The sequence below is a fragment of the Castor canadensis genome, chromosome 8 (genome assembly GCF_047511655.1).
Source record: "Castor canadensis chromosome 8, mCasCan1.hap1v2, whole genome shotgun sequence".
Classification (NCBI taxonomy): domain Eukaryota; kingdom Metazoa; phylum Chordata; class Mammalia; order Rodentia; family Castoridae; genus Castor; species Castor canadensis.
The window spans coordinates 2,772,191-2,797,487 of NC_133393.1; the positions used below are offsets into that span (position 1 = coordinate 2,772,191).

At 42.5% G+C, this 25,297-nt stretch overlaps 1 protein-coding gene across 31 annotated transcripts in view; it reads left to right on the forward strand.

The window, feature by feature from the left end:
* Dst (dystonin) overlaps nt 1-25,297 on the forward strand; it is a 410,574-nt gene that overhangs the window by 362,653 nt on the left and 22,624 nt on the right. For all 31 annotated transcript variants that reach the window (XM_074081831.1, XM_074081836.1, XM_074081834.1 and 28 more), the window contains 17 exons: nt 587-790; nt 2,509-2,740; nt 3,618-3,844; nt 5,183-5,305; nt 5,437-5,538; nt 7,297-7,398; nt 8,244-8,417; nt 9,311-9,466; nt 11,865-12,062; nt 12,355-12,483; nt 14,917-15,087; nt 15,957-16,112; nt 16,289-16,495; nt 19,222-19,341; nt 21,021-21,190; nt 22,684-22,843; nt 25,060-25,254. In XM_074081831.1, coding sequence (XP_073937932.1) covers nt 587-790; nt 2,509-2,740; nt 3,618-3,844; nt 5,183-5,305; nt 5,437-5,538; nt 7,297-7,398; nt 8,244-8,417; nt 9,311-9,466; nt 11,865-12,062; nt 12,355-12,483; nt 14,917-15,087; nt 15,957-16,112; nt 16,289-16,495; nt 19,222-19,341; nt 21,021-21,190; nt 22,684-22,843; nt 25,060-25,254 — 2,826 coding nt within the window. The remainder of the gene's footprint in view (nt 1-586; nt 791-2,508; nt 2,741-3,617; nt 3,845-5,182; nt 5,306-5,436; nt 5,539-7,296; nt 7,399-8,243; nt 8,418-9,310; nt 9,467-11,864; nt 12,063-12,354; nt 12,484-14,916; nt 15,088-15,956; nt 16,113-16,288; nt 16,496-19,221; nt 19,342-21,020; nt 21,191-22,683; nt 22,844-25,059; nt 25,255-25,297) is intronic.

Genomic DNA, 25,297 nt, shown 5'->3' on the forward strand with positions numbered 1-25,297 from the left:
CATGACTGATTACTCCACAACCTTCACAGTTTAGCGGAATGAACCGCAGTAGATGGTCGATAACGTATGTCCCTCTCCACGGTCCGCGTGTGAACTGCAGAGCCTCGTGGGCTTACATCCTCCCCCTGGCCTTTCATCTTGCGTGTTTGTCTCTCAGCCTCGTGTCTGTCTTCTACTGGATTTCTTTCTGTTCCCCTGTCTCTCTCTCCTATTTCTGTACGCATCATGAATGTGTGAAAAGAACCCCAAGGGCTGTGGCTGGGTCTCTCAAGGGATGTAGGGGTTCAGCATCTTTTTATGGGAAAGGACCCTTGTCTGGTACTCTTGTTGCAGTGAGGTGCATGATGAACCTGGCGTGTGCTATTTTGCTCAGCCAGCACTTCGGTGGGCGCCCTCACAGGGTCTTTGGCGCGGCTGGGCTGTTGCTTTAATGTGTGTGTGTGCCTGGCAATGAGTCATGTGCACTGCCGCATGTTAAATGCTCTGCGATGGTTGGGGTCCTCGCCAGCTGTGCACTGGGGGTGTCGACAGCTGCAGTATGGAGGTGAGAGCCCGAGGTACTGAGAAGCTGGGTGGTGTGTTACAGCAACTGCGTGAGTTGATAGCAGAACACAAGCCACACATAGATAAGATGAAGAAGACCGGGCCGCAGTTACTGGAGCTGAGCCCAGGGGAAGGCTTTTCCATCCAAGAGAAGTATGTGGTTGCTGAAACCCTTTACAGTCAAATTAAAGAAGAGGTGAAGAAGCGAGCTGTGGCACTGGACGAAGCCATGTCTCAATCAACTCAGGTAACTCTTTACCCTAGAGATAAAAGTGAATTCCTCCCAAGGTGTTTTCCTGGACCTCCTCATTGAATTTCATCCCAAATTACTTCGCTGCCCTAACTCTGAGTATTGATGCTCTTTCTCTCAGAGGTGACATTTGCTCGCTGCCAGCTCTGATATTTCTCTGCCTGCACTACGATAGAGTAAAAATAATTGTCAGTGACTGAAAAGCATGCACTTGCCTTTGTTTTCTAGATATTCAATTCAGTGTCCCTCCTGAGTGGATCATAATATTTGCTATAGGGAGAAGTAAAAGAAGGTGTTAATCAAGAAGGCAATAAGAGAAGACACTAAATGATAGGCCAAATAAAAAGGAAAAGTGGCAGGGCACAGCTACTCACACTTGTAATCCCAGCTATTAGGGAGGCAGAAGTGAGGAGGATCACAGTTCAAGGCCAGCCTGAGCAAAAAGTTTGCAAGATCCATCTCAACAAATAAGAACTGGGTGTGGTAGTGTATGCCTGTCATCCCAGCTATGCAAGAAGTGTAAATAGGATCACCACCGAGGCTGGCATCGTGCATAAAAACATGAGACCCTGTTCAAAAGATAACTAAAGGCAAAAAGAACTTGGGGCATGGCTCAAGTGGTAGAGCACCTGCCTAGCAGGTATGTGGCCCTGAGTTCAAATCCCAATCCTGCCCCCACCCACAATAGGAAAAGCATATAATTTGGGACATATTATTTTAATATGGTTTGTCAAGAAGATGAATTTTGAAATTGCATATAGGTTTTCCATTTTCAAGGTTTGGCTTTTTCATCAGACACAGGACATTAGGAAGGTCCCTTTTCTCTAATCCCAGGTGATACTTCCTTGACTTTAAGGACAGTGTAGAGAAGTCTGCATTAGCAGCAACTTACACCTTTGTCATCTTTGCAAACCTAACTTTAAAGTTATCTGTGTTTGTGTGTGTGTGTGTGTGTGTGTGTGTGTGTGTGTGCGCGTGTGGTTCTGGGGCTTGAATTCAGGGCCTACACCTTGTACCACTCCACCAGTCCTTTTTTGTGAAGGGTTTTTTTTGAGATAGGGTCTCATGAACTGTTTGCCTAGGCTGGCTTTGAACCATGATCCTCCTGATCTCTGCCTCCTAAGTAGCGGGGATTACAGTGTGAGCCACCTGTGCCTGATTAAAGTTATCTTACATGTCTGAATGTACGTTTGGCATGGATTAAATGCAAAATTCCGAGGAGGTTTTTTGTTTCGTTTAAATTTTTAACATTGTTCAGCTCAGGAACTATGCAACTCAGGGAATCCCTGGAATCTAATCAGAACTGTTCATGAATTTAACATTTAATAGTAAATAACTGTTCAGATGTCAAAATAGTCACTAGGAATGAAGAGACAGCACTCAACCTTGATAGATGATGCCAAGCCTATTGAACTTAATTTTTTAAATTAATGTGAATTCAGATGACAAGATGAAGAACGGGTTGAGATGGGGCCACTGCCATGAAACATATTCCAACTTAGACCATTCCTTAATGAATACGTTCAGTTATTTCCGACACAGTTGGGATTTTAGGCATGGAACTCTTTGGATGGATATGTCAGAAAAGGGTCCAAGATTTAGTTCTTAATTAAATAAATAGCATAGTGGGGTTTTTGTTTGTTTATTTTGTTTAAATGCCACATTTGACATTCCACATCCTTCCCTCATAAGTGGTCCTGTTGTTTCACTACTAGTTCCACGACAAGACGGACCAGATCCTGGAGAGCCTGGAGCGGGTGGTGGAGCGTCTGAGGCAGCCGCCGTCCATCTCCGCAGAGGTGGAAAAGATCAAGGAGCAGGTCACTGAAAATAAGAACGTGTTGGTGGAGATGGAGAAACTACAGCCCTTGTACGAAACTCTCAAGCAGAGGGGAGAGGAGATGATTGCTAGATCCGGGGGCACCGAGAAAGACTTGTCTGCCAAAGGTAGTGCTTTGGGACAACAAAACAGCTCACCTTTACTTTTGTGTCAACTCTTAAGTTTTCATGCTGTTCACTGACAGTCCAGGTACATAACAAAATACCAGATCTCTGAAAAGATAGTACAAATACAATGTGTTGAGGGTCAAAGGGCTTTGTTCATAAATCCCTTGTTAATGTCTTCCTGTGTTTGTGAAGTTAATCTATTGAAATGATTGGTTGAATACAAATTGGTTGAGTGTGCCATTATACAAAGATGGTGGGTTCTCCAGACCTTTGAAACCAGTAGGTTAAGGCACAATGCTTTATAAGGCCAATCCTGGAGTGGTGGATATATACTTTTTTTCTCCTTACTGATTACTCTGTCTTACCTAGCACACCTACTCCATCCCAGAGCCACAAATAAGGTCAACCACAACCATAGCCAGCCATCTTAGAGCTATGAGCTGGCAGTCAAAAGGAAGGGCATATCAGAGTAGAAATTCATGCTAAGAGTATTTTAAAAGCAAGTCAAAAATACATATTCTACATTGCCCTGGGGACTGAACTGACAGCTTTATTCTTGATTTGGAGAGAATTAAAAAAAAAAAAAAAAACTTAATCAGGTGGCTACTGTGTTTTGGATTGAAGGTCATCTTCGGTGAACTTAAAATCTGATAGACTTGGGTCTACGCTGAGTTTGTCCACTTTGTGAGAAAGAGCCTCAATGCCGTAGGAACAGGAGACCTGTAGATCTGGTGTTGTCTGGGATGGGCTCCTGAGCCCAGTGACACCCACTAAACTGTCATCAACCACAGCTGCTTTCTGTGAGACCTGACATATTTGGTTTCATTGCTTAAATGAAGCTGACCGGTGTCCTCCCTGATGTTGTTTTGCTCCATAGCTGTTCGGGACAAACTTGACCAAATGGTTTTCATCTGGGAGAACATACACACCTTGGTGGAAGAAAGGGAGGCCAAACTGCTGGACGTAATGGAACTCGCGGAAAAGTTCTGGTGCGACCACATGTCGCTAGTAGTCACCACTAAAGACACTCAGGATTTCATCCGGGACCTGGAAGACCCTGGCATTGACCCCTCCGTGGTGAAACAGCAGCAAGAAGCAGCAGAGGTTAGCAAAATGCTCCATTTCACTTGGAGAGCTAAGTCGGGCATAATGAAACCTGAATACCTTTAGTAATTGTTAGGAATTACCCTGTGAAAATTGGTATCTGGTTCAGAACACGGGGTGTGTGGTGATGAGCAGGAGATAGACTACGTCCACATTTCTCTTGGAGACTGTATTTTTAAAAATAATTTCCCCACCACTCCTGCCTTTTTTCTGGACCTCTTATCTCTGTTTTTGGTTTCCAAAGTAACCCAAAGCAAGAGTGTCTTTCTCTGCCAGTCCTCTCTGCTCTTGTGTGTTGCTGCTTAAAAGCCCGCTGTCTCCTAGAGAAAGCCCAGGCTCCCAGGGTGTGCAGTGTCTTGCCCCCTGCCCGGCCTGTGCCTGCCTTGCCAAAGGCCTCTCCTCTTCCCCTTCCGTACCAGGCTCCTCCATTCCAGCAGTCAGAAGGCAGATGGCATCCCAGAGCAGTGTCACTCTGTCTGGTGTCTGTCTGTGCCTTCGCACGTTGATTTTTTTCTCCTCAGTGGTCTTTCTGCCACTCTTGTGGCAGATCCCACTCAAGCTTCAAGGCTCAGTTGGATCATCGTTGCCCCCATGGAAATCACACAGTCATCTCTTAAGTGTACCCTCTGTCCCTGTAACACTTTCCTCAGGCAAAGACTCCCGCACGTAGTAGGACCCATGTTGCCCGTGCCTCTGTTTCCTGCTGAACTGTGGGCCCCTTGAGGGTAATAGTCAGGTCCATGTTTCTTTCTGTGTCAGTGCCTAGTTTTGGACTTGACTCATGCTTATTAAATGTTTGTCAATTGACTGAATATATATTTAGCCAAGGAAATGAAAGCAAAGCTAGGATACTTCATTTCTATTGTCGTGGACAGGTCCTGCAGGGTAATGACAGAAAATGCAAATCCAAAGCTAGATTATCCTAAATCTCCTAACGAGTACATCAAAATGTGTAAAGTCTTTGAACTCCTGTTTTACTTATGTCTGTTTTGAATGCATATTGCCACACTACTTGGTTTGGAAAACGAGGTATCTCTCTGTGTATTTTTGGTTCTGGTACTTGTTATAGTGTTTCTCATTTCTTTGTTTTTACTTTGTCATAAAGAGTTGTCATTGATTACTTAAAGGGTGCTGTTTTCCTTTAACATCCTTTAACATATTTATTCTGTTTTCTTGTTCAGAAAACTTACTGTAGAAAGTTAGGAAGAGAGAGGAGGAAAAGAAAAGTGGCCACAGCCTCACCTCTAGAGACAGCCACCCTCGGCCTCTCTGTGTACACCTTCTTGGTTTCAGTGTGGTTTTGCACAACACCCTAAGGCTCTCACTTTCTGATTCCAGGCCATACGGGAGGAAATAGAGGGGCTGCAGGAGGAGCTGGACATAGTCGTTAACCTGGGCTCCGAGCTCATCACCGCCTGCGGAGAACCCGATAAGCCCATTGTGAAGAAGAGTATAGATGAGGTACGGCTGCCTTATTGCCTGCTACTCTTGGAGTGCTTCCCTAAACAGTTAGGCTAGCCAAACTGTATTTGTGAAAGGTAGTTACAAATTTAAAACCTGACACTGAAAGAGTTCTAACATTTGTGTTGTAGTTAAATTCTGCCTGGGATTCCCTAAATAAAGCTTGGAGAGACCGGATTGACAAACTAGAAGACGCCATGCAGGCTGCCGTTCAGTACCAGGATGGGCTGCAGGTGAGGCGGGAAGGAGGCAGCCTGTGACAGCCGCACGTGTGCACACAAGCGTGGCCAGAGCCATTGCTTTGGTGGCTCCAGCTACTTTGACTCGTGGTTTGCCTTTCGGAAGATATCCCTGACCTTTCAGACATGCAGGTTTAGATGTGCATTTACCTCAACACGTGTCTGTGCACACGTACAGTGGACTTTGCTTGGAAAAGGAATATGTTAATGTTCTTAAGTGAAAGTAGACATCCCACACAGTATCTTTCACAAGTGGTTCAGCACCAGACAGTGAAATGGAACTGATTCTGAGCTCTGCTCAAAAGTTGAGAGGACTGAGAGGAAAGGAGTAAACATGATCTAAAAATATTACCAAGTTGAACTAAAGTAAGAAGTTAAAAAAAAAAAAAATGTTGATTTGAAGCCAGTGTTCCGTGTGTACTGAAATAGTTTTCTGTGTTGTTGGGTCACACACTGATGTGTCAAAAGTGTTTTTTTTCCACGCATATAAATTATTTTAATAGCTGTTTTTCACTTCTCTTAGAGGTTCGTTGACCATTTCTAAGTTGGTCTTTTCAATATTAAAACCTCTCTTGTCAGCTGAGGCCACCTTAGGGTCTTTCTTTTCCTACCTCCTTACTGTTGCTCCATTCCCTGACGGCTGGCGGGAGTTTAATCTTTCCTCTCTGTTACCATATGGAAAAAGCCTCGCTCTAAGTATTTCCATAACACTAAGTGCAGGTTATTTTTAAAGCTCCACTGAGAACTTTTCCTTTTTCAATATGGCACTGCATTTCTGTTTGTAAAAACTGAATAGCGCCAGCCCAGCTTCATGGCAGCTACACTTTGGAAGCATGTGAAAAAATTCATACAAATAACACGTAATTACGATGTCTTCCCCCCCACCCTTTTTAATCAGTGCCCTCTTTGTGTGAGGCTAGGAAGTGATGTGAGTCATTGAGTTGCATTATCCTCTGTAGCTAGAGGTGGCACTGCCACCCCCTGAAGGCAGCCATCTAGGTCACAGGTGAGACTCCATGACCTGTATGGACTCCTCACGCTGTGAGAAACGCAAGGTCCGGCACAGCGTCTGCTGGCTGTGCTAGCGGGGGCAGCTTCACTTACCAGGCAGTGGTCTGACCGATTATGGGCTGCTTTACTTCCCAGGTTGCACTGAAGTTCTTAGTCGGGGTTGATTACGGCTAACTTAAGCATACCCCAGATTTCCCAAGGTTTTTCTTCCCCTACTGTAGAGAGTCGTAATTTCATTAACGTGCAGAATCATTTTGCTAGCTACTCAGTACCTGGAAAAAAGCAGGAGTTGAGCCTTTGTAGAGGATAAGTGGTGTATATAAAGGTCCAGGTGAACCGAATAAACGGTGAACCTGCTTACTGGAGTATAGATGAGTTTGGGTCTTTTCCTTTCAATAAATTTATACTTAAGAGAACACAAGGGATTTTATTTCATGCGATTGAATTTATTAAAAAATTGCAGATGAACGTGTTTTGAAAGCCCTTTAGTATTCGAATAATGTATTCAGTAAAGAATTTCTTTTGCAAACATGGAGGCCGAGCTAGAAGCTATAACTGCTTTGTATCTGGGCAGTGATTTCCTTTACAGTGCTCTTTTCATGTAGGCGAACTGTCTTTTTATTTATAAAACAGGCTCATTACCTGCTGTCTTTGTAGATTTATGATTCGTTTCTGCAACACATGAGACAGTGTGGCAGTTTCAAATGTGCTGTGCTAACAGTGACTGATTGTGTCTTTCAGGCAGTGTTTGACTGGATGGACATTGCAGGTAGCAAATTAGCGTCCATGTCCCCAGTGGGAACAGACCTTGAGACTGTCAAGCAGCAGATTGAAGAGCTGAAGGTGCGTATGGAGGACTGAGTGATTTATCAGAGGCGTCCTCGAGTTTGTAAGCTCTTCGGACACAAGACTCCTTACGTAAACTGATTTACTTTACACAATCGAAGTGTTACATTTTGATTTTGAAACTTGTTTAATATAGTGCCTACCTATAGTAAGCAGCAGATAAGTAAGTACTCATTAAATGAAATACTAGTTGTCGTCTCTATATTAATACTTGTTTATTATTAAAGTTTTTTTTAAATCCCAATCAGCAAAAAAGGAGAAAAACCAATTTTTCTAGGTCACTCAAAATGTTACTTACCCACAAGCAGCTACTCTTAGGATTCAGTGTATAACCTTCAGACACCCTCATGTTGGGCACAGCATGGAGTGTGCCTGCATGTGTGTGGGGGGGGTATGGGGTGTGTATGGGATGTGTGGGGGAGGGGTTTTAGAACAGGACATGCCAAGTGTCTTAGAGCCATTGCTTCCCTGGTTCTGTATCTGTTAATCTCTATTTTATTTTATTTTCTATAGTTTTCAAAACTCATTCTTTGAATATATGTAGATATTTGAATAAGATCAGCCTTGAAATTTGATGACTTTTTATTGTAGAGAACAAACAAATATGAACTAACCAGATAACAAATTGAAAGATCTTTCCATTACACAATTTAAAGGATGATTTCCCTTTTTCTGTCTATATTCTTTCATTTAGCATAAACTTTATGCCAGATTTTTGTTCCTTTTGCTCTTCCCAGTAGGAAATGCAGATTAAGAGTAAAACTCTAACCCATAGGATGTTTTTGGTTTGAAGTTGCTGATTGATTAAAATAAGATTCCCTATGTATCTTTTTTTTTTATAGCAATTTAAGTCAGAGGCCTACCAACAGCAGATAGAAATGGAAAGACTGAATCATCAGGCAGAACTTTTGCTGAAGAGAGTAAGGGAGGAGAGCGCCAAGCACGCAGTCCAGGACCCACTCACGGAGCTGAAGGTGATCTGGGATGGCCTGGATGAGAGAATCGTCAGCAGGCAGGTGAGCGCCAGACTGCACTGTCAAAGGATGACTAAAAACACAGTCAGGCGCTGGGGTTTGACCTCAGGGCCTCCACCACCGGAGCCATGTCCCCAGCCCTTTTGGTTTTCATGCATTTTTCAGACTGGGTCCTGTGCTTTTTGCTCAGGGTCATTCTCCAACCGGGATCCTCCTACTTCCACCTGTCAGCATGTACTACAATGCCTGGCTTTTTTTTTTCTTTTTGGTGGCACTGAGGTTTGAACTCAGGACCTTGCTCTTGGTATACCAGGCAAGTGCTCTACTTGAGCTACACCTCCAGCCCTTTTTTGCTTTGGGTTATTTTTCAGGTATGCTGCCTAGTGCCAGCCTCAGACCTCAGTTGTCCTACTTAGGCCTGCACAAAGCTGGATGACAGGCTTGTACTGCAACACCCAGCTGGTTTGGTTGTGATCAGAGTTGGGGGAGGGAGAGCCTCTCTAACTTTTTGCCCAGGCTGGCCTCGAACTACAGTCTTCTCTGTTCTCCACATCCAGAGTAGCTGGGATCATAGGCGTGATCTGTAGCCACTGCATCTTGCTGTGGTTCATTTGTTGAGATAGAGTCTCACTAACTTATTGGCTTGGCCAGCCTCAAACTATGATATCCATTTCCTGAGTAGCTGGGATTGCAGGCATGAGCAACCCCACCCAGCCCTTAAGTAAACTTTTGAAGCACGCACATTCTCTTATTTCATCGGAACTCCCCCTGCTTGGGCCATTTTTTAACCACAAACGACAGGCTGAAGACGTAGAAAGCTGTGATTGGGCTTCACGGGGTGTGCTTTCCGACTGAGATGGCATGAAACGATTGGATTTTGCTCTCGACCGCGTCAGGTTCATAAGTGCCTTTTCTTCCTCTCTGCTTCCCGGTAGCACAAGCTGGAGGGGGCCCTGCTGGCACTGGGTCAGTTCCAGCATGCTCTGGACGAGCTCCTGGCCTGGCTGGCGCACACCGAGGGCTTGCTGAGCGAACAGAAACCCGTCGGAGGAGACCTGAAAGCCATCGAGATCGAGCTCGCCAAGCATCACGTACGTACCGCACCGCTTCTCTCTGTGCTTCTGTGCCGTCTGTTTTGCTCTGGAGGCTTCTTTTCTTCTCGAGGCGTTTCTCAGGCTTTGGTTTTAGCTGCAGTTGATAGTTCACATTTATAATGGAGTGTTAAGCTACTTGAAACACACTTTTTTGAAGAGATTGCAATGAAATTTCTTTTTCTTTTTGTTCAGGGCAGTTATCAAACACAGCAAGGAGGGAAATTTACAGCTAAATTTTGATAGGACTGCATGACAGGCACTAAAACTTAAGTCCCTAATTTTACCTGTCATTGAATTAACTTTGGGATTTTTTCTTTTGGTTTGTTGGCAGTATTGATTAGGATTGAACTCGGGGGCTTGCGCTTGCTAGGCAGGTGCTCTACCACTTGAGTCACATGCCCCTGACCCCTAACTTCACCTGTTTGTAAAAGTTGTTGGGGATAGCCTAAAGAGATACTCCCCTCCACTCCAGGTTTTGTGCTTTTCCTGTGGCCACCATGTCTCTGTGTCTCTCTTAATTAGATGTTAATAATTAATAGTCTTCAGCTATTACTATACTTCTGTCTGTCTGTCTGTCTGTGCGTCCCTCATATTGTAGTTTGTCCTTTAGTCTCTGTGTTACTCTTATCTTTGGCTGTTTGCATTGTACTACTTTCTAAACCAGCTTTTGAAAATATAATATTTAAGAGTTTTTATGTGTCCTTCATTTGAGTTGAAGCTTATAAGTTGGAAGTTTCTTATCTTGAGATATAAGCAGAATAATTTGAATGTCATATTTGTGACACTGGATTGGTCATTCTTAGTAAGTCACTCCCTATCCCTAAGTCACTTGACTTAGGTAAAAGTTTTTGCCCAGCACAACACATACCCTCCCTTCCACGTGGTTCATAGACTTTACGTTCTATTAATGGTAGTATCTTCAAAGTTCCATCCCAACCTTCAGGAAATTTGCCTCGATTATCAAACAGAAACTGATTATTTGACATTTATTCACATTTTTTAAACTAAAAGGCAGATTTAAAATCTACAGTTTTTAACTATTCCTGCATTAGTTCTTCTGCCTTTATACTTTTTTCCACAGTAATTCTTCGCTAATTTAAAATTTTCTTCCTCTTTACCTGATTCTGTCCACCTGGATAGTCATTGCCCAGCCTTATCTGATTATGACTTTGCATTTATTTTGCATGTTGCATAGACGCACGCCTCATCATTCAGTGTTGTAAGTCGTGCCTAACTGGGTTGGAGTAACAAGGAATGACTAGTCAGGCTGACTCTGAATAAAAATGAAGCAAGATATTCTCACAGTACGGGTCTAAGATGCACTTACATTTCCAAGAACCTGCGCCCTTGGTGAGGCCATGAATTACATAATAGAGATTGGGGGCGGGGGGCGGGGAAGAGGCACCTAAATCCAGTTATTTTGGCTGGGGATGTGTAGGGACCCAAGGATCAAAAGTGAGAATTCCCAGCGGAGTTGCTGGGGGGAAGGAAGGGAATGTCTCTGTCCCTCTCCTGCCGTCCTCTCCTGGGCTCTGCCTGTGTAGTGGAACTCAGAACATTCAGAAGAAATCCTGTCGAGTTATCCTTTCAGCTTGAACAAGGAGAATTTTAAACTCTTGCATCTTCAGAGAGTGGTTCCTACCCTCAGCATATCAGGCTTCGTGCTTTCTTTAAAGTTAACTCCTTACTCCATTGGTTTTCGAAAACACTGCTTCACCAGATGCCTCTGAAAGGAGTGAAGAGTCAGAGAAATGGTGCTCCCAGAAGTGGCTGCTCTTCCCTGAAACCCTCCCTGGTTGGGATGCCCCCCCAGATTGTAGTGTCTTACTAGGACGAGGGTGGCTGTTCTCTCTCTTCATTGTCACCAACCCTGAGTCGATGAGCGTGGGGTAGGAGGATTACAGTATCGTGAACTCTTCTACCTGTACAGAAAAGATTCCTTTAGAATTAGCAGTTATTCTGGCATCCCTGTGGCTACCTTCTTCCCTTTCAGAATGCTAATTGCAGAATTTGTTGGTCTTAGACATGGTTATTTCATATTTGAAAATGCATAAAAAGGAGTAAAAATTCCTCTTAGTTACTCAGACATGAAAATTAACTTCAATTAAAATAAGCTTGAATCAAATGAAAAATATAAGAACCTTTTAATTATACTCTCTGGATATTTAGCATGTCATTGCAAGGTCACGCTGGTGGGAATGACTAGCCAGTGTCCTTACATGGTCCTTTCGGGGATGTGGGGAGACTAAGACATATGTAGGAAAGCTTTGAATTGAAGGACAGGAAGTCCATTTTAAAACCTGACATTAAAACTCCATTAGGAGGTTTTTTGTGTCAGAATACTTCACAAGCAGAAAATAAAACCAAATTCATTAACTAGCCGACACTTTTTCAGGTGCTCCAAAATGACGTCTTAGCCCATCAGTCCACAGTGGAAGCCGTCAACAAAGCAGGACAGGGTCTCATTGAATCGAGCGCGGGAGAGGAAGCGAGCAACCTGCAGCACAAGCTGGAGCTTCTAAACCAGCGCTGGCAAAACGTTCTGGAGAAAACAGGGCAGAGGAAGCAGCAGCTGGACGGCGCCCTGCGCCAGGTGAGCAGGACTTGCTGAGAGTGCAAAACCAAAATGGCAGAGACTTCTCGCACAGTTTAACTCTTACACGGGCAGGAGAGGCGGAACAGTAGCGAGAGGGGAAGGCCGTGCAGCCCACTTCTTAGCATCACGCGCTTGCCTGCTGAGCCCTCCTGGGGTGGGAGGAAAGCAGGCTCCTCTGTGCCGCTGGCTTTCTTACCAAAGCAGAGAGAGGCTGAGCAGCTTAATCCCGGTTTTCTGCCTGAAAGTGGCAGTGTCCTATGGCCCAGACTTAAAACTCCTCTCCCCTCAGGCCAAAGGGTTCCATGGTGAAATCGAGGATTTGCAGCAGTGGCTCACCGACACGGAGCGGCACCTGTTGGCCTCGAAGCCTCTGGGAGGCTTACCCGAAACAGCCAGGGAGCAGCTTAACGTCCATGTGGTGCGTACAGCATTCCCTGCAGCTCGGGCTCTGGGTTAGCAGGCTGACGTTGTGTGCGAGCTCTGGTGATGTGCAAATGCGAATGGCAGGAGACACAGTTAAACCATAGTTTTACAGCAGAAAACACCCCATGCGAGTGCTAGAAACATCGCGACTTAGTGATTAAACTTTTCACGTCAGAACCTGTGTCAAAGGTTAGTGCCAGCACAGGAAAAGAGGTTTTAGCAGTCTAGACTTCTTTGAGAAGCAAACCTTCCCCCGCAAAGTGATAAGGCTTGTAAGGGTAGTAATACCACATCGTGCAGGTTCTGAACTGTTGTACCTTAGAAGAATGAAGAAAAAAAAATCTCCAAAATAATCAGATTGGTCCAGGCATGGTGGCACACACTGTTACCCTCAGCGTTTGGGAGACTGAAGCCGGAGATCTCGAGTTCAAGGCCAGCATGGGCTATGTGAGACACTGTCTTCGAAAACAAACGAGCAAATCGGATTAGACTTAAAAACGATTGTCTTGATGCTGTCGTCTGGTTTCATGGAGAACTGGAAATTGCTCTTATTCTCTTAAAAGTATTTGTTTGCCTTAATGCTTTATCTTCAACTTCACACCTGTGCCTCCTGGCTCTGCCCACCCAGATCCTCTGGTGCTGTCAACTCTTGAGAATGACATTTGAAGCTGGCTTTCTTTCCTAGAAGTCTGACTGCCATTAAATTTAGAGCCTGTTGACTTATTTGACATTTCCTAATCATGTCAGCTCTGAGAGTTCTGAGACAAAGCAGGCCTTCAGATTTTGAAAGCTGTTCATCTGATTTTTACCCCTGTGAATTTGCATCTGATTTGTTTTTTTAAAATACTCAGTATTGATCATTATAGCTGGAGAAGTAGGGATTTGGACCAAAGCATGGGTACACGAAGTCTGCACTCTTTTGTAGAAGTCTAACGCTGTGACACCTTAGTAAAACCACACTTATTTGGGGAGAGTTCTGAATTTGGTAACTTGGAGAATGACCGTCTTAGTAGATGTTGTGAGAAAACAAAATAGACTATGCTAGCTAGCACTTACTCATTTCACAGTTAGCCCTGAACAGCTGGCGTAAGTCCTGTCATCCAGTGTAGAACTGCGTAGAACTCTCTTAAGGTATACTCATTATTTTAGAAAACTGTTACATGGGTTAGTATTTTGCTATCCATTTTATTGTGGTTTTCTGGTGCCACAAGAGACCCATTTGTTTCACTGACAAAGTAACGGACTAAATAATAACTCAGGGGTTACTGATGTTTGAAATACCATTTCAGTCATGTTCTTTTGATCTGGCTGTGTTAGAAATGAAATGAAAAAAATCTAAACCATTACAGCTTATACACATATATGTATATAGATACACATACATGCATATGTACATCCACGCACACACATAGACACAGAAAGAGTTTAGCTATACGTAAAAGGTTTGCTTTAGGATTTAAAGCTTTTAGTAGGTGATACTGTAAATTTGCTTTGAAAGAGACTAGATTTTTTTCCCAAAGACTGAAGAAATTACATGGTTTTGAAATAATGAAGTTGTTTTAGAATTAGTGGTAATAGTCATACAACTTTGTGAATATACTGAAAATGCTGAATTCTATAAAGTAGTGTGTTTTATGGCGTATGAATTATGTATCAATTTTTTAATTATAAGGATGAAAATATTAATAAGGCATAAGTATAATTTTTCAGTGGTAACTGTGGTTTGACTCACATTATAATTGAATTGGTGGAGTGAAACTGGTCTTAATTTTCTAAATGCATTATGATGGTTATTTCATTGACCTTACCTTTTGTTTAAGCAGTATTTTCTTACATTCTTTATAGAAGATACACACTGCATTCTGATCTGAGGCTTTGAAAATGCCAGAAACCAGAATGACAGTCAGCAGTACAAGTGCAGCAGCTCTTGTAACTGAGAGCGTGAACAATCAACCTATAAGTCTTGTCTTTCTATTCTGTATCTTTGCTTTCATGTGTTCTGAGCCCAGGATTAAGTTATATCAGTACATTTACTGCAGTTGCATCACAGTACAAGGAAGGAGTTAGAAGAACCCCTCAGCTTACAGGGGCAGAAATCAAGGTTCATAGTGGTTAAATTACTTGCCCAAGGTCACAGAGCTGCCTAATTCCTGTACAGCGAAACCTTTCTTGACAGTGTCTGATAAGCTCACTTCAAACCTGGGCCATCCAGAATGCCTTGACAATGAGAGCTCCGTTTCTGGGATTTCTCAGTGGACATGTTAGGCCTTACAGGTATAGGCATTGTTTCTACGGAGTGGAAAGTTTAACTGTGTGTCAGAAAGATAAATAGATACATCACGAGGGGCCTGGGGTAGATGGCCTGACAAATGGAACCCATAGATTTCGTTCTTTGAAAGTCCTGTAACTTGAGGGTATTTCAATTTAGGAACTCTGCGCTGCCTTTGACGTTAAAGAAGAAACGTACAGGAGTCTGATGCAGAAGGGCCAGCAGATGCTTGCAAGATGTCCCAAGTCAGCAGAGACCAACATTGACCAGGACATAAATAACTTGAAAGAGAAGTGGGAATCCGTGGAAAGCAAGCTCAACGAAAGGAAAGTATGTGCTCTGATTGCCATCATAGAACCAGCGTTTTTTGCTTGTTTTTATTTCGGAGTAGAACTTTTAAGAGTAGAACTTTGTAATGGTTCCTGTCTACACATGTTTGGTATACATTTGGGGTGTTTTGAAAATAGTAGTCTAACATGAGGACAGAGCTAAAGGGATCTCTTCGGTATAGATAAAGATGTATCACACAGATCACACAGATGTTATTCATGCATTTTTAAATATTATAAACCACTCAAATTCTATGTTGTTAAGTAATTCTATTCATCACACTTACTAAACAAAGAGGGAGAACGGGGGTGAGGTGGTAGTGATTACTTTATAAGCACTTACATAAAAATGATGAGAAAGGGATTCCAATTCATGTTACATTACAATTTTTGTCACTTTTTAAAAACCACAGAATAACAATCTAAGAAATCTCAGTAATTCTGTTTCCTAGTGTAAGAAAAAATTATGCTTGAAATTATAAATTTTAGGTCATTATTGGCTGAGCAGAAAATATATTCCATAGGATTGTGACCCCCAACAATTAATTGTATGTCAGTTTTTCTTTTTATGGGTTCTACTTAGTAAACTTGGGGCCTTTTGTTGTTAAATGCCAAAAAAAATACAGTTTAGTGAGCGTGAAGTATTTCGTGGCTGCAATGAGTTGCTCCTGAAGTCTCAAGGGGTTTGCTTTGCCCAGGGTTTGTGTTTTACTGGAGGTCCATTGCACTAACGAGCTAGTTGGTTAGTGTAAGAACTGTGCAGACAGGGGGAGGAGAAAGGAGCCTTCCAGAAATGACTAAATTGAAACAAAGACAATCGCCCAGACTCCCAAGTGCCGTGATTTCTTACTAAATAATCTGTCTTCACAGACGAAGCTGGAAGAGGCCCTCAGCTTGGCGATGGAGTTCCACGATTCCCTGCAGGACTTTATCAACTGGCTCACACAGGCCGAGCAGACCCTGAACGTGGCTTCACGGCCAAGCCTTATCTTGGACACAGTCTTGTTTCAGATTGATGAACACAAGGTATGCAGTGACTCACGTCAGGCCATTCCAGTGTCAGAAGCAGGAACTGGGTCATTTGAAAACTCTCTTTTGTCCTTGGAAACATGAGCCTTAAGACACCAGAAGCATTTTTTCAAGATTGATCCTTTTTGTTTCCTTGTTTCTAATTGTGTCCTTTTGGCGGGTGTGCTTTTAAGGTCTTTGCCAACGAAGTCAATTCTCACCGTGAGCAGATAATAGAACTGGACAAAACTGGAACCCACCTGAAGTATTTCAGTCAGAAACAAGACGTTGTCCTAATTAAGAATCTACTTATCAGTGTGCAGAGTCGGTGGGAGAAGGTCGTTCAGAGGCTGGTTGAAAGGGGAAGATCTTTGGATGACGCGAGGAAAAGGGCCAAGCAGGTGATCAGCCTTTTATAGCATTTCTCTCAGCTTGGTGATAAACCAGTTGTAGCTCTTGAAATGTACACCCATAAAGTACTTTTATTGCAGGTTGGATTAGGTGTCACCATCAGGAGGAAGATGTTTATTTCCTGGGAAGATGGGTTCGACCTTTGGGTGCTGACATCACCCCTTGGCTTGCAGCAGCCTCAGGCCCTGGGGACTCATCTTGAAAGACTGGTTGTTGTGTGACTTCATCCCTGGGTCATTGTCATGAAGCCTCCCTTCCTCCTCCCCTGCAAAGTTCCAAATTTTTCTGACTGAGTGTTCATTTTGCCTGGTCCGTTCAACCTCTCGTCTCGTGCTCAGACTGACATGACGGACTTTATTATATTGTTAACTTTTGTTTGCTTCCTAAGCAAATGATCAGAGCCAGAAGTCAGACAAGCAGCCCCCAACATGGCTTGCCAAGGGCCTGGTCTGGGTCCAAGTTGTTTGGCACCCCTCGCCTTTCTGAACCCTTGCTGACAGGCCTTCATTTTGTCCTGAAGATTTTGGCGCAGCTCCATGTCACTTTGAAATCTTCTGAATCTTTTGGGGCTGTTTGGTTGTTAAACCCAGAGTGTCTCACCAACCTCCTGAAGACCTTTCCTTTGTGTTTACCTGTTATTAACATTTCATTCTAGACTAAACACAGCAAAGGAGTAAATGATACATCTCTGTATATTCCCTGTATATACCCCCTTCCTGGGCATTTTACTTTGTTTTTTTTTTGAGGTTCTGGGGCTTGAAGTCAGGGCCTACGCCTTGAGCTACTCCACCAGCCATTTTTCATGAAGGGTTTTTTTCAAAATGGGGGTCTCACAAAACTTATTTACCCGGTCTGGCTTTGAACAGTGATCCTCTGATCTCTGCCCCCTGAGTAGCTAGAATTACAGGCAAGAGCCACCAATGCCAGGCATGATTCTTTTTTTTTTTTTATTGAAAACTTAGTGTAATATTGAGGCTGAATTTTATGATTACTCTTTTTGACTCACTCAGTTGCTTTTGTCTGGCACTGATGTTGTAGTGAACTGGGCTCACTTGGGTGATGCAGAAAGCTGTCACGGGAGCCAGACGTTTAAAGTCAACAGTATAAACTTTTAAGGGCTTTAGAAATGACAGGCTGCATTATTATAGGACTGTATCCCTTTTCAGTGGTAGGAATGACACCTTCACATTACAAGTGAGTCTCTGGAATCGCTTGGGTCTCTAGGGCTTCTTTGAGAGGGTCCATTCTACCCCTGGTGTTCTCCTGTGCATGTTATGTGGCACGGAGCCATCAGTAGAGCAGGTATTTCTTGAGCTATGGGCATCTGACTTGCAGAGGTTTCTTGGGTGCATTCAATAGCTTACCCTTTTCCTCCTTTCTCCACTTAATCCATTTTATTATCTCATTTTCACCAGTCTTTAAGGATTTTCCATTGTTTTATTGCAAATGGACAGCATTTCCTCTCTTCAGAGGGCTTAAGAATAGTTTTGAAAGGACGACCAGTCTTGGAACCTGTGCATTTGTACCACTGAAATGGCCACCTACCCATTACAGTGTCCGTTATTTAGAATCAGACTACCTAGCACCTGCTCCAGCTATTTCTTTTCTTTCTTTCTTTCTTCTGTCTCAGTTTTTGGCTCAGATGTTGATCATCGTTCTCTGATTTTGGCATTCTGTGTGCCTATCTTGGCCTTGCTTTTTTTCACACTTAAATTGACTAGTCCTGCTGGGATGAGGGGTGCTGGTCAGGGCAGGGAGAGAGAAGGTTTGTAACGAGGTGACCTCCAGCAGACCCTTGCAGCTCTGCAGTGCCATGCCTGGATCGTGCTGTCACTGTCACACATCTTTGTGTTACTGCATTATTGCTGTGCTGTGCTGCACAGGGTTTTATGCTTATTGCTTTATCTTTGATTATGCATCTCTTCATTTAAGTTTGCTTTAAGGAAAAACTTATAATTGATTTCACAGTTTGCTACCCAGAATCAGTACCCAGTCATTCTTCTGTAAGGTAAACAGAAAAGAGACAGTGGCTGAAATGAAATATTCACCCGGAATATTTGTGAGGCTCTAGATGGTAAAGAGAATTAAGTGTTACCAGAATTAAGTGTCATGGATACTTACTTGTGTGAACATGCGAGATAGTAAGCATTTGAGGATTTTTGATAGCAGTGAAGATACTGAACTGTCTTTGTATTAACAATGAAATGGCCTCTTTTTTGTTTTTGTTACTTTTCAAAAACAACTTACAATTTTTATACTCCTCCCTTCCCTTTGGTTCTTTTTTTTTTTTTTTTAAATGTAGGAGTTAAATACCTTATAAGTAAACTCAGATCTGTCAAGGGACAATAGTAGACCAAAAACCAAACCAAACCAAACAAATCTGAGAGTTTATGTTAATTATTGAGCAAAAAGAAAGGGAAGGAAGGGCAAGAATTCTCCCTGGAGCTCTTTAACTCTTTCTAGACTCATTCCTGTTGTTATGAAAGCTGATGTGCTGATGAATTACAGCAGAGGATGACAAACAGAACCACAGATGCCACACGTTGAAGCCTTATCAAGTCATTGTGTAATCTGCTGATGAGAGCATTGCTTTTTTTCTTCCTAAACAGAATTAATTAATGATCTTCTGCATGTCTGTTAAAACTAACTTCCACTTAGAAATTTCAAACAGTACACTTCAATTTTTGCTGGACAAAGATGTGGATTTCTTTTACAGTTCCACGAAGCTTGGAGTAAACTTATGGAGTGGCTAGAAGAGTCAGAAAAGTCTTTGGATTCTGAACTGGAAATTGCCAATGACCCAGACAAGATAAAAACACAACTTGCACAGCACAAGGTGGGTCTGTTCTTAAGAACAGTGTATGTCTGAGTGTGTATTTCAAGATCACTTCCAAAAACCGTTCCCCTTCACGTTGGTCAATAATGTCGTTATTTGTAGTGATTGCCTCATTCATTAATGATTCAGAGTTAATTGTTTAAAAAAAGTCAAACAAAATTAAAACTGGAAGTCTTCTCCAACCTAAAACACACACACACACACACACACACACACACACACACACACACACACAGATATATATAAAGGGTTTGTGGTGGTTTGAACATTGACATTTTAGTTTTTCACAGCAGCTGTCTTGTCAGACAATTTTTTTCATAAACCAAATACCACCTTGAAAAGTAATCCTGTAGTGAAAATGTGAGAGTCAGGTGCAGTGGTATGTGCATAGAATCCCAGCTTACTTGGGAGACAGGGACAGGAAGATCTCAAGTTAGAGACCAGCTTGGGCAACACCACAAGACCTCATGTAAATCAAAAATAAAAACTAACACAGATGTTTGTAGTAGAGGTTTTTGTTAGTTTGTCTTTTGGTGGTTAGGAGGGTTAGAATTCGGGGCTTCATGCTTACTAGGCAGGAGCTCTACTGCTTGAGCCATGCCTCTCACCCTTTTTGCTCTGGTTTTGCGATAAGGTCTTGCTTTTTGCCCAGGCTGGCATGTACTGTGATCCTCTCATTTGGGGCTGGAATGACAAGTGTGTGACACCATGCTCAGCTTTTTTTTCCAAGATGCAGTCTTGTGAAATTTTTTGCTCCACTGGCCTTGACACTTCATCCTCCCAATCTTAGCCTCCCAAATAGCTAGGCTTACAGGCATGAGCCACTGACACCCAGCTATAAAGATTCTTTTAAACAGTGAAGCAAGAAAAATAGATACTACATAGGAAGTGGTAGTGTTTTATATATATGTGTGTATGTATAAAATCCCACACCTATCCTGGAAGATACACAGTGGCTTGTTTGTGTAGACTAAAAGTATGTAGAAACATTGTCATTTTTTTTTAATGTTTACCCTTTTCTTTTCCTTCCACACGACATTCAGAGAGCATCCCCACCTACCCTCCAACTCTCTTGAATTTGCCTCACTCTATAATTCTGCTTGTAAAGTGACCACCAGTCGTCAGGGTGACCAAGTTGAAAGGACAGTGATTCCTACAAACAGTTTTACAGTTTTAGGACTCTACATTTAAATCACTGTTTGAAATGTGACCATTGGTAAAGGCTAGGGAAATGGGACGATGGACGAGTTGCCGTAGAAAACTGTAGCCCTCATCTTGACACGGGTCAGTCGCCTCCGCCTGTAGGTCTCTCCTTGGATGCTTGACCAGAGGATGAGGGAGGGAATGTACGAGCACCAGCTCTTTGGCCGAACAAGGGCTCAGGAATGGCTGGTCCAGCGGCAGCCTCTTCCTGTGAGCTGCCACATCCGGTCGTGGAAGCCCAGTGACAGACAACAGCTCCTGCCATACCTTCCCCTCTGATGGAAGCACATCAGCCTCCTTCTCAAAACAGAATGTCTTATTTGAACCTGAGCGTGGATGCTCCGTAGTCTTGTGAAAATAATATTGCATACTAAAGCTAGAGAAGTCTAGAAAAAGATTGCTCTTTTAACGCCTTTTATCCACGTGTTTATTAGTCCCAAGTCCAAACCTGTGCTGTTTTCTTGTCACTTACATAGGAGTTTCAGAAATCGCTCGGAGCCAAGCACTCTGTGTACGACACCACCAACCGAACCGGACGTTCTCTGAAGGAGAAGACCTCCCTGGCTGACGACAACCTGAAACTGGACGACATGCTGAGTGAGCTCAGAGACAAGTGGGACACCATCTGTGGCAAGTCTGTGGAAAGGTAGGGTGGCCCGTCGGGCAGCATGGTGATCTTGTAGACCTCCCCACATGCCTGGGAGTGGAGGAACCTTGAATACGTCCTCTCCTCCGGACGTCTGCTCACCCTAGATACCCCCACACAGCCCCTGCACTGGAAGGCTTCGCTGTGTTACTGTGACTCTTCACTGCTCCTCACAATAAGCGATGACACCCTTCTCCGAGCTCTGTCATCACCTGACTTGGCCAGCTGTCTCCCTGCTCTTACTGCCCCTTCAGTCAGACTTCCACATCCCTACTAGGATGGCTTTGTAAACCTAGACGGATATTTTTATGTCTCTGCAACATCCCCTTTAGTAACGTGCATTTGGGTATGATATGAAACATGGGCTCCCTACTGATCTTCCCCCAGCATTCCCTTCCAGCCTCCATCCATTCTTTTCCTATCTCCCTCCTTCTTACCATGCTTTTATAAAGGGGTGCATTCAAGTGTTTAAGAAAGTCCAATACTAATAGAAGAGCTCAGATATTTTATAAATGTTTTCAGATTTTTCATTGACCCTTACTTCTACTTACTTTTGGTAGAAAGGTTGAATATCCCTTATCTGAAATGTTAGAGACCAGAAATACTGAGATTGTGGATTTTTTCTGATTTTGGAATATTTGCATATATATAATGAGATATCTTGGGAATATTTGTTTCATATACACAGAGCCTAAAGGTCATTTTTATTTTTGATAATACTGTGCATGGAACCAAGTTTTTTTGGTTGGAACTTTCCACTTGTAGCATCATACCAATGCATAAAACGTTTCAGGTTTTGGAACCTTTTGGATTTTGGATATTTGGATCGGGATTCTCAACCCATATCAATATTAAACGGAACATTGTATTTAGTTCTAGGGAACTTCACAATGAGTTTTATGATGTTTGTTTTTGAAAAAAAAAAAAAAAAAGTCTTGACTTCACCAGTGTCAGAATTTTACATCCTTTTAACAATGTCATTTAAAGGATTTCAATTGTGACATTTATGTTAAAAAGCAAAAAAGTTCGGTGCCATGAAACACATGGCGGAATGCCAGAGGTTAGGGGCAGGGCGTGACTATGAAGAGGTACCAGGAGGGAGATTTCAGGAACAACGAAGCAGTTCCGTACCTTGGCTTACACGAGTCTATACGTGTGTTAAAATATTTGGAAAGGCATGTTTGTTGTCTGGCTTTTTAAAAACACTTGTAGTCTCTTTTTTTTTTTAATTAAAACGTGTTTTCATGAAGGATTGGTGATTTCCAAAGTTGGTAGTAAGGGAATTGTCCCGTAATAGATGCCATGTATCTAAAGGGTGAAAAGGGAAATTTGAGGCGTTTTGTTGTTTTCAAAGGAGAGCAGAGAAGGAGCAGTGAATACAAATCACTCTTCTTCCCTTTGAGTACCACCCAACTGCATAAATGCACGCCAGCTGATCACAGATGTAAGGGCTGCTTACTAAGACTAAATGCTTCACCTTTTGTTTCCTCCAGACAAAACAAATTGGAGGAAGCCCTGTTATTTTCTGGACAATTCACAGATGCCCTGCAGGCTCTCATTGATTGGCTGTATAGAGTTGAGCCCCAGCTGGCAGAAGACCAGCCTGTCCACGGAGACATTGATTTGGTGATGAATCTGGTCGATAACCATAAGGTATTGCTATCTGCACAGCTTATTTTGCCTTGGTGTTTGGTTATCCTGAGAATCGTGAAATATGTGTACATTTGAGCAGAACCAGGGAGCCAACTTTAAAAGTGATGGGGGAAAATTACTTTGGTTATCAGTGAAACACAGTTGTCTGTAATTACCACGTCTAAAACCATCTTAGGATGTGATAAGAGATTACTTTCTCTAGCACTTTAAAGCATGTGTCAAGAAGGTTTTACTGTCTTTAGCTATTAATCTAAACAATTACGTAATAAGAGTTAAAATCATTCATGCGGTGACCTGGAACCAGGTCATTGCCTAAGTGTATAGATTTCTGGTTTGACCCATGGAGGTCATGGTTAGATGCTCTTCTCTTCAGAAAACCATTTTAACTTTGTCTCTTGAGCTGTAGCAATTTGAGTCAACAGCCTGTGCTATGAGGGGTTTGCTGTTTATTTCAAGAAAATTGGTCTCCTTGCAATCTCCTCATGCATTTGTTAAACTGTTTGGAATGTCAAGGATGTATTTGAGGTGTCCAGATGTTAATAAGTCTGAGACTTAAAGTATGACCAGAGGATAGGTACAACTTAAAGAATAATAGAAACAACGAGAAGCAGGAAGCATGGTCCTAACGTAGAATGGATGGACCAGAGTTGACCCTATGTACAAGTGTCCTGTAACAGTCTACCTGAGTTCCTAATGTGTTTCTTCCCTATGATTTTTGAGTTCAGAAAATTTATTTCATTTTAAGAGATTCTCTTTACACTTCTCTAGCAATGCTATTTTGACATTACCTGATCTTTTAAAAATAGTTGGTCCTCTCGCACATTATTTTCTCTCTTCTGTTTCTGTTTTACAGCTATACTCATAAAAGAGAGTTTGTTATGCTTGAATATTAACAGACAATACAAGAATAAATAAAGAACATTGATGAGGGTCACAAAATTTCAATTTTTTAAAAAAAGTCCATTGCTGTGCTTATATTGAAACAAATGCTTTTGTGCATGATTAATACAAACTTTTCCATTTCCTGGCCCTCATTCATTGAGTAATGAATAGTGTAATGTTATTCTTTACATAAATGGCATTTTTATAAGCTCACTCTCTAAATATTTACCACCCTAGACACTTGCCAGACTCTTTTAATATATTAAAGGTCATGAAGAATGAATTAAACATTTAGCATTAGTAACACAATTGGAAGACTCAGGAAGTACATTGGAAGGTCTGCTCAGAGCTATGGGATGAGTCCTTTTTACAAATGGTCAGTTCAGATATTGTGCCTTTTGCGCACGTGTGTGTATTTTTGCATACGTGTGTATTTTTGCATGTATGTACATCTTATTTGATGCTGTTAGAGTGAACTTAGTCAAAGAATTCATCACATTTTGGATTATTTTGGATGCATTCCCTTTCATGATGATATTTTTTTTTTGAGAAAGAAATTATCTTTATTCTAGACAGAAGATTGGTTATTTGAACCATCTAGTTTTATGTACAGGCTCTTGGATCAGAAATGAAGAACCCCAGGCTCACTTCTTAGAGTAAGTCTATAGCCAAAGGAAGCCAGCTTTACTCTTGGCACGTCAAATGAGGCAGGGAAAAGCCCCCGACACTTTTCCGCTAAGACAGCAGATAAGAATTTGGAACTATGGATTAGTACCCAGGATACTATTGAGGTGAGGTACCTTGTAGACCTCATGCCAACTCTCTGTGTGATTCCTTGTCCTTGTGTCAAGAGCCCATGATGTACTGCAGGATAGTTTGTCTTTTCAGTGTGTCTGTTGGAGAGGTGTGGTAGCCAGTACTCCAGGCATGTGGTACTTACACTAGTGACTTGAGAGGAATTGGGACACCCCATTAAAAGGCTCATGTAATAAAAATGAGTTTGATGCCTTTTGTGTGTATGTCTGTGTGGAACTGATGTAAAGAAGTACAACCACCACTGGTTGAATCCAATGTGTCATTTAAAAAATAAGGTATTCATATCTTGTTCCATCATGAGAGTAAAAACTAAACAAATTTATATAAGACATTAACGTTGATCAACTAGGAGCAGTGGGTCATTTCTCACTGAAGATTCTGCCAGAAACATGGTCTTTACGTTGTAGGTCTTAGATGTCTGCATGTGATGTTTTCTACATGTTGTATTTTAAACAGTATGTTTTGTTGTTGGGGTTTATAATTAAAAGTTAACTTTTTAAAAAATATGGTCATCTTAGGTCTTCCAAAAGGAGTTGGGGAAGAGGACCAGCAGTGTGCAGGCCCTGAAGCGCTCTGCCCGAGAGCTCATCGAAGGCAGCCGGGATGACCCGTCCTGGGTCAAGGTCCAGATGCAGGAACTGAGCACGCGCTGGGAGACCGTGTGTGCGCTCTCTGTATCGAAGCAGACTCGCTTAGAGGCTGCTCTGCGCCAGGTAAAGCCCTTGGTGACAGCTGGGTGTAGCCAGAGAGGCACTA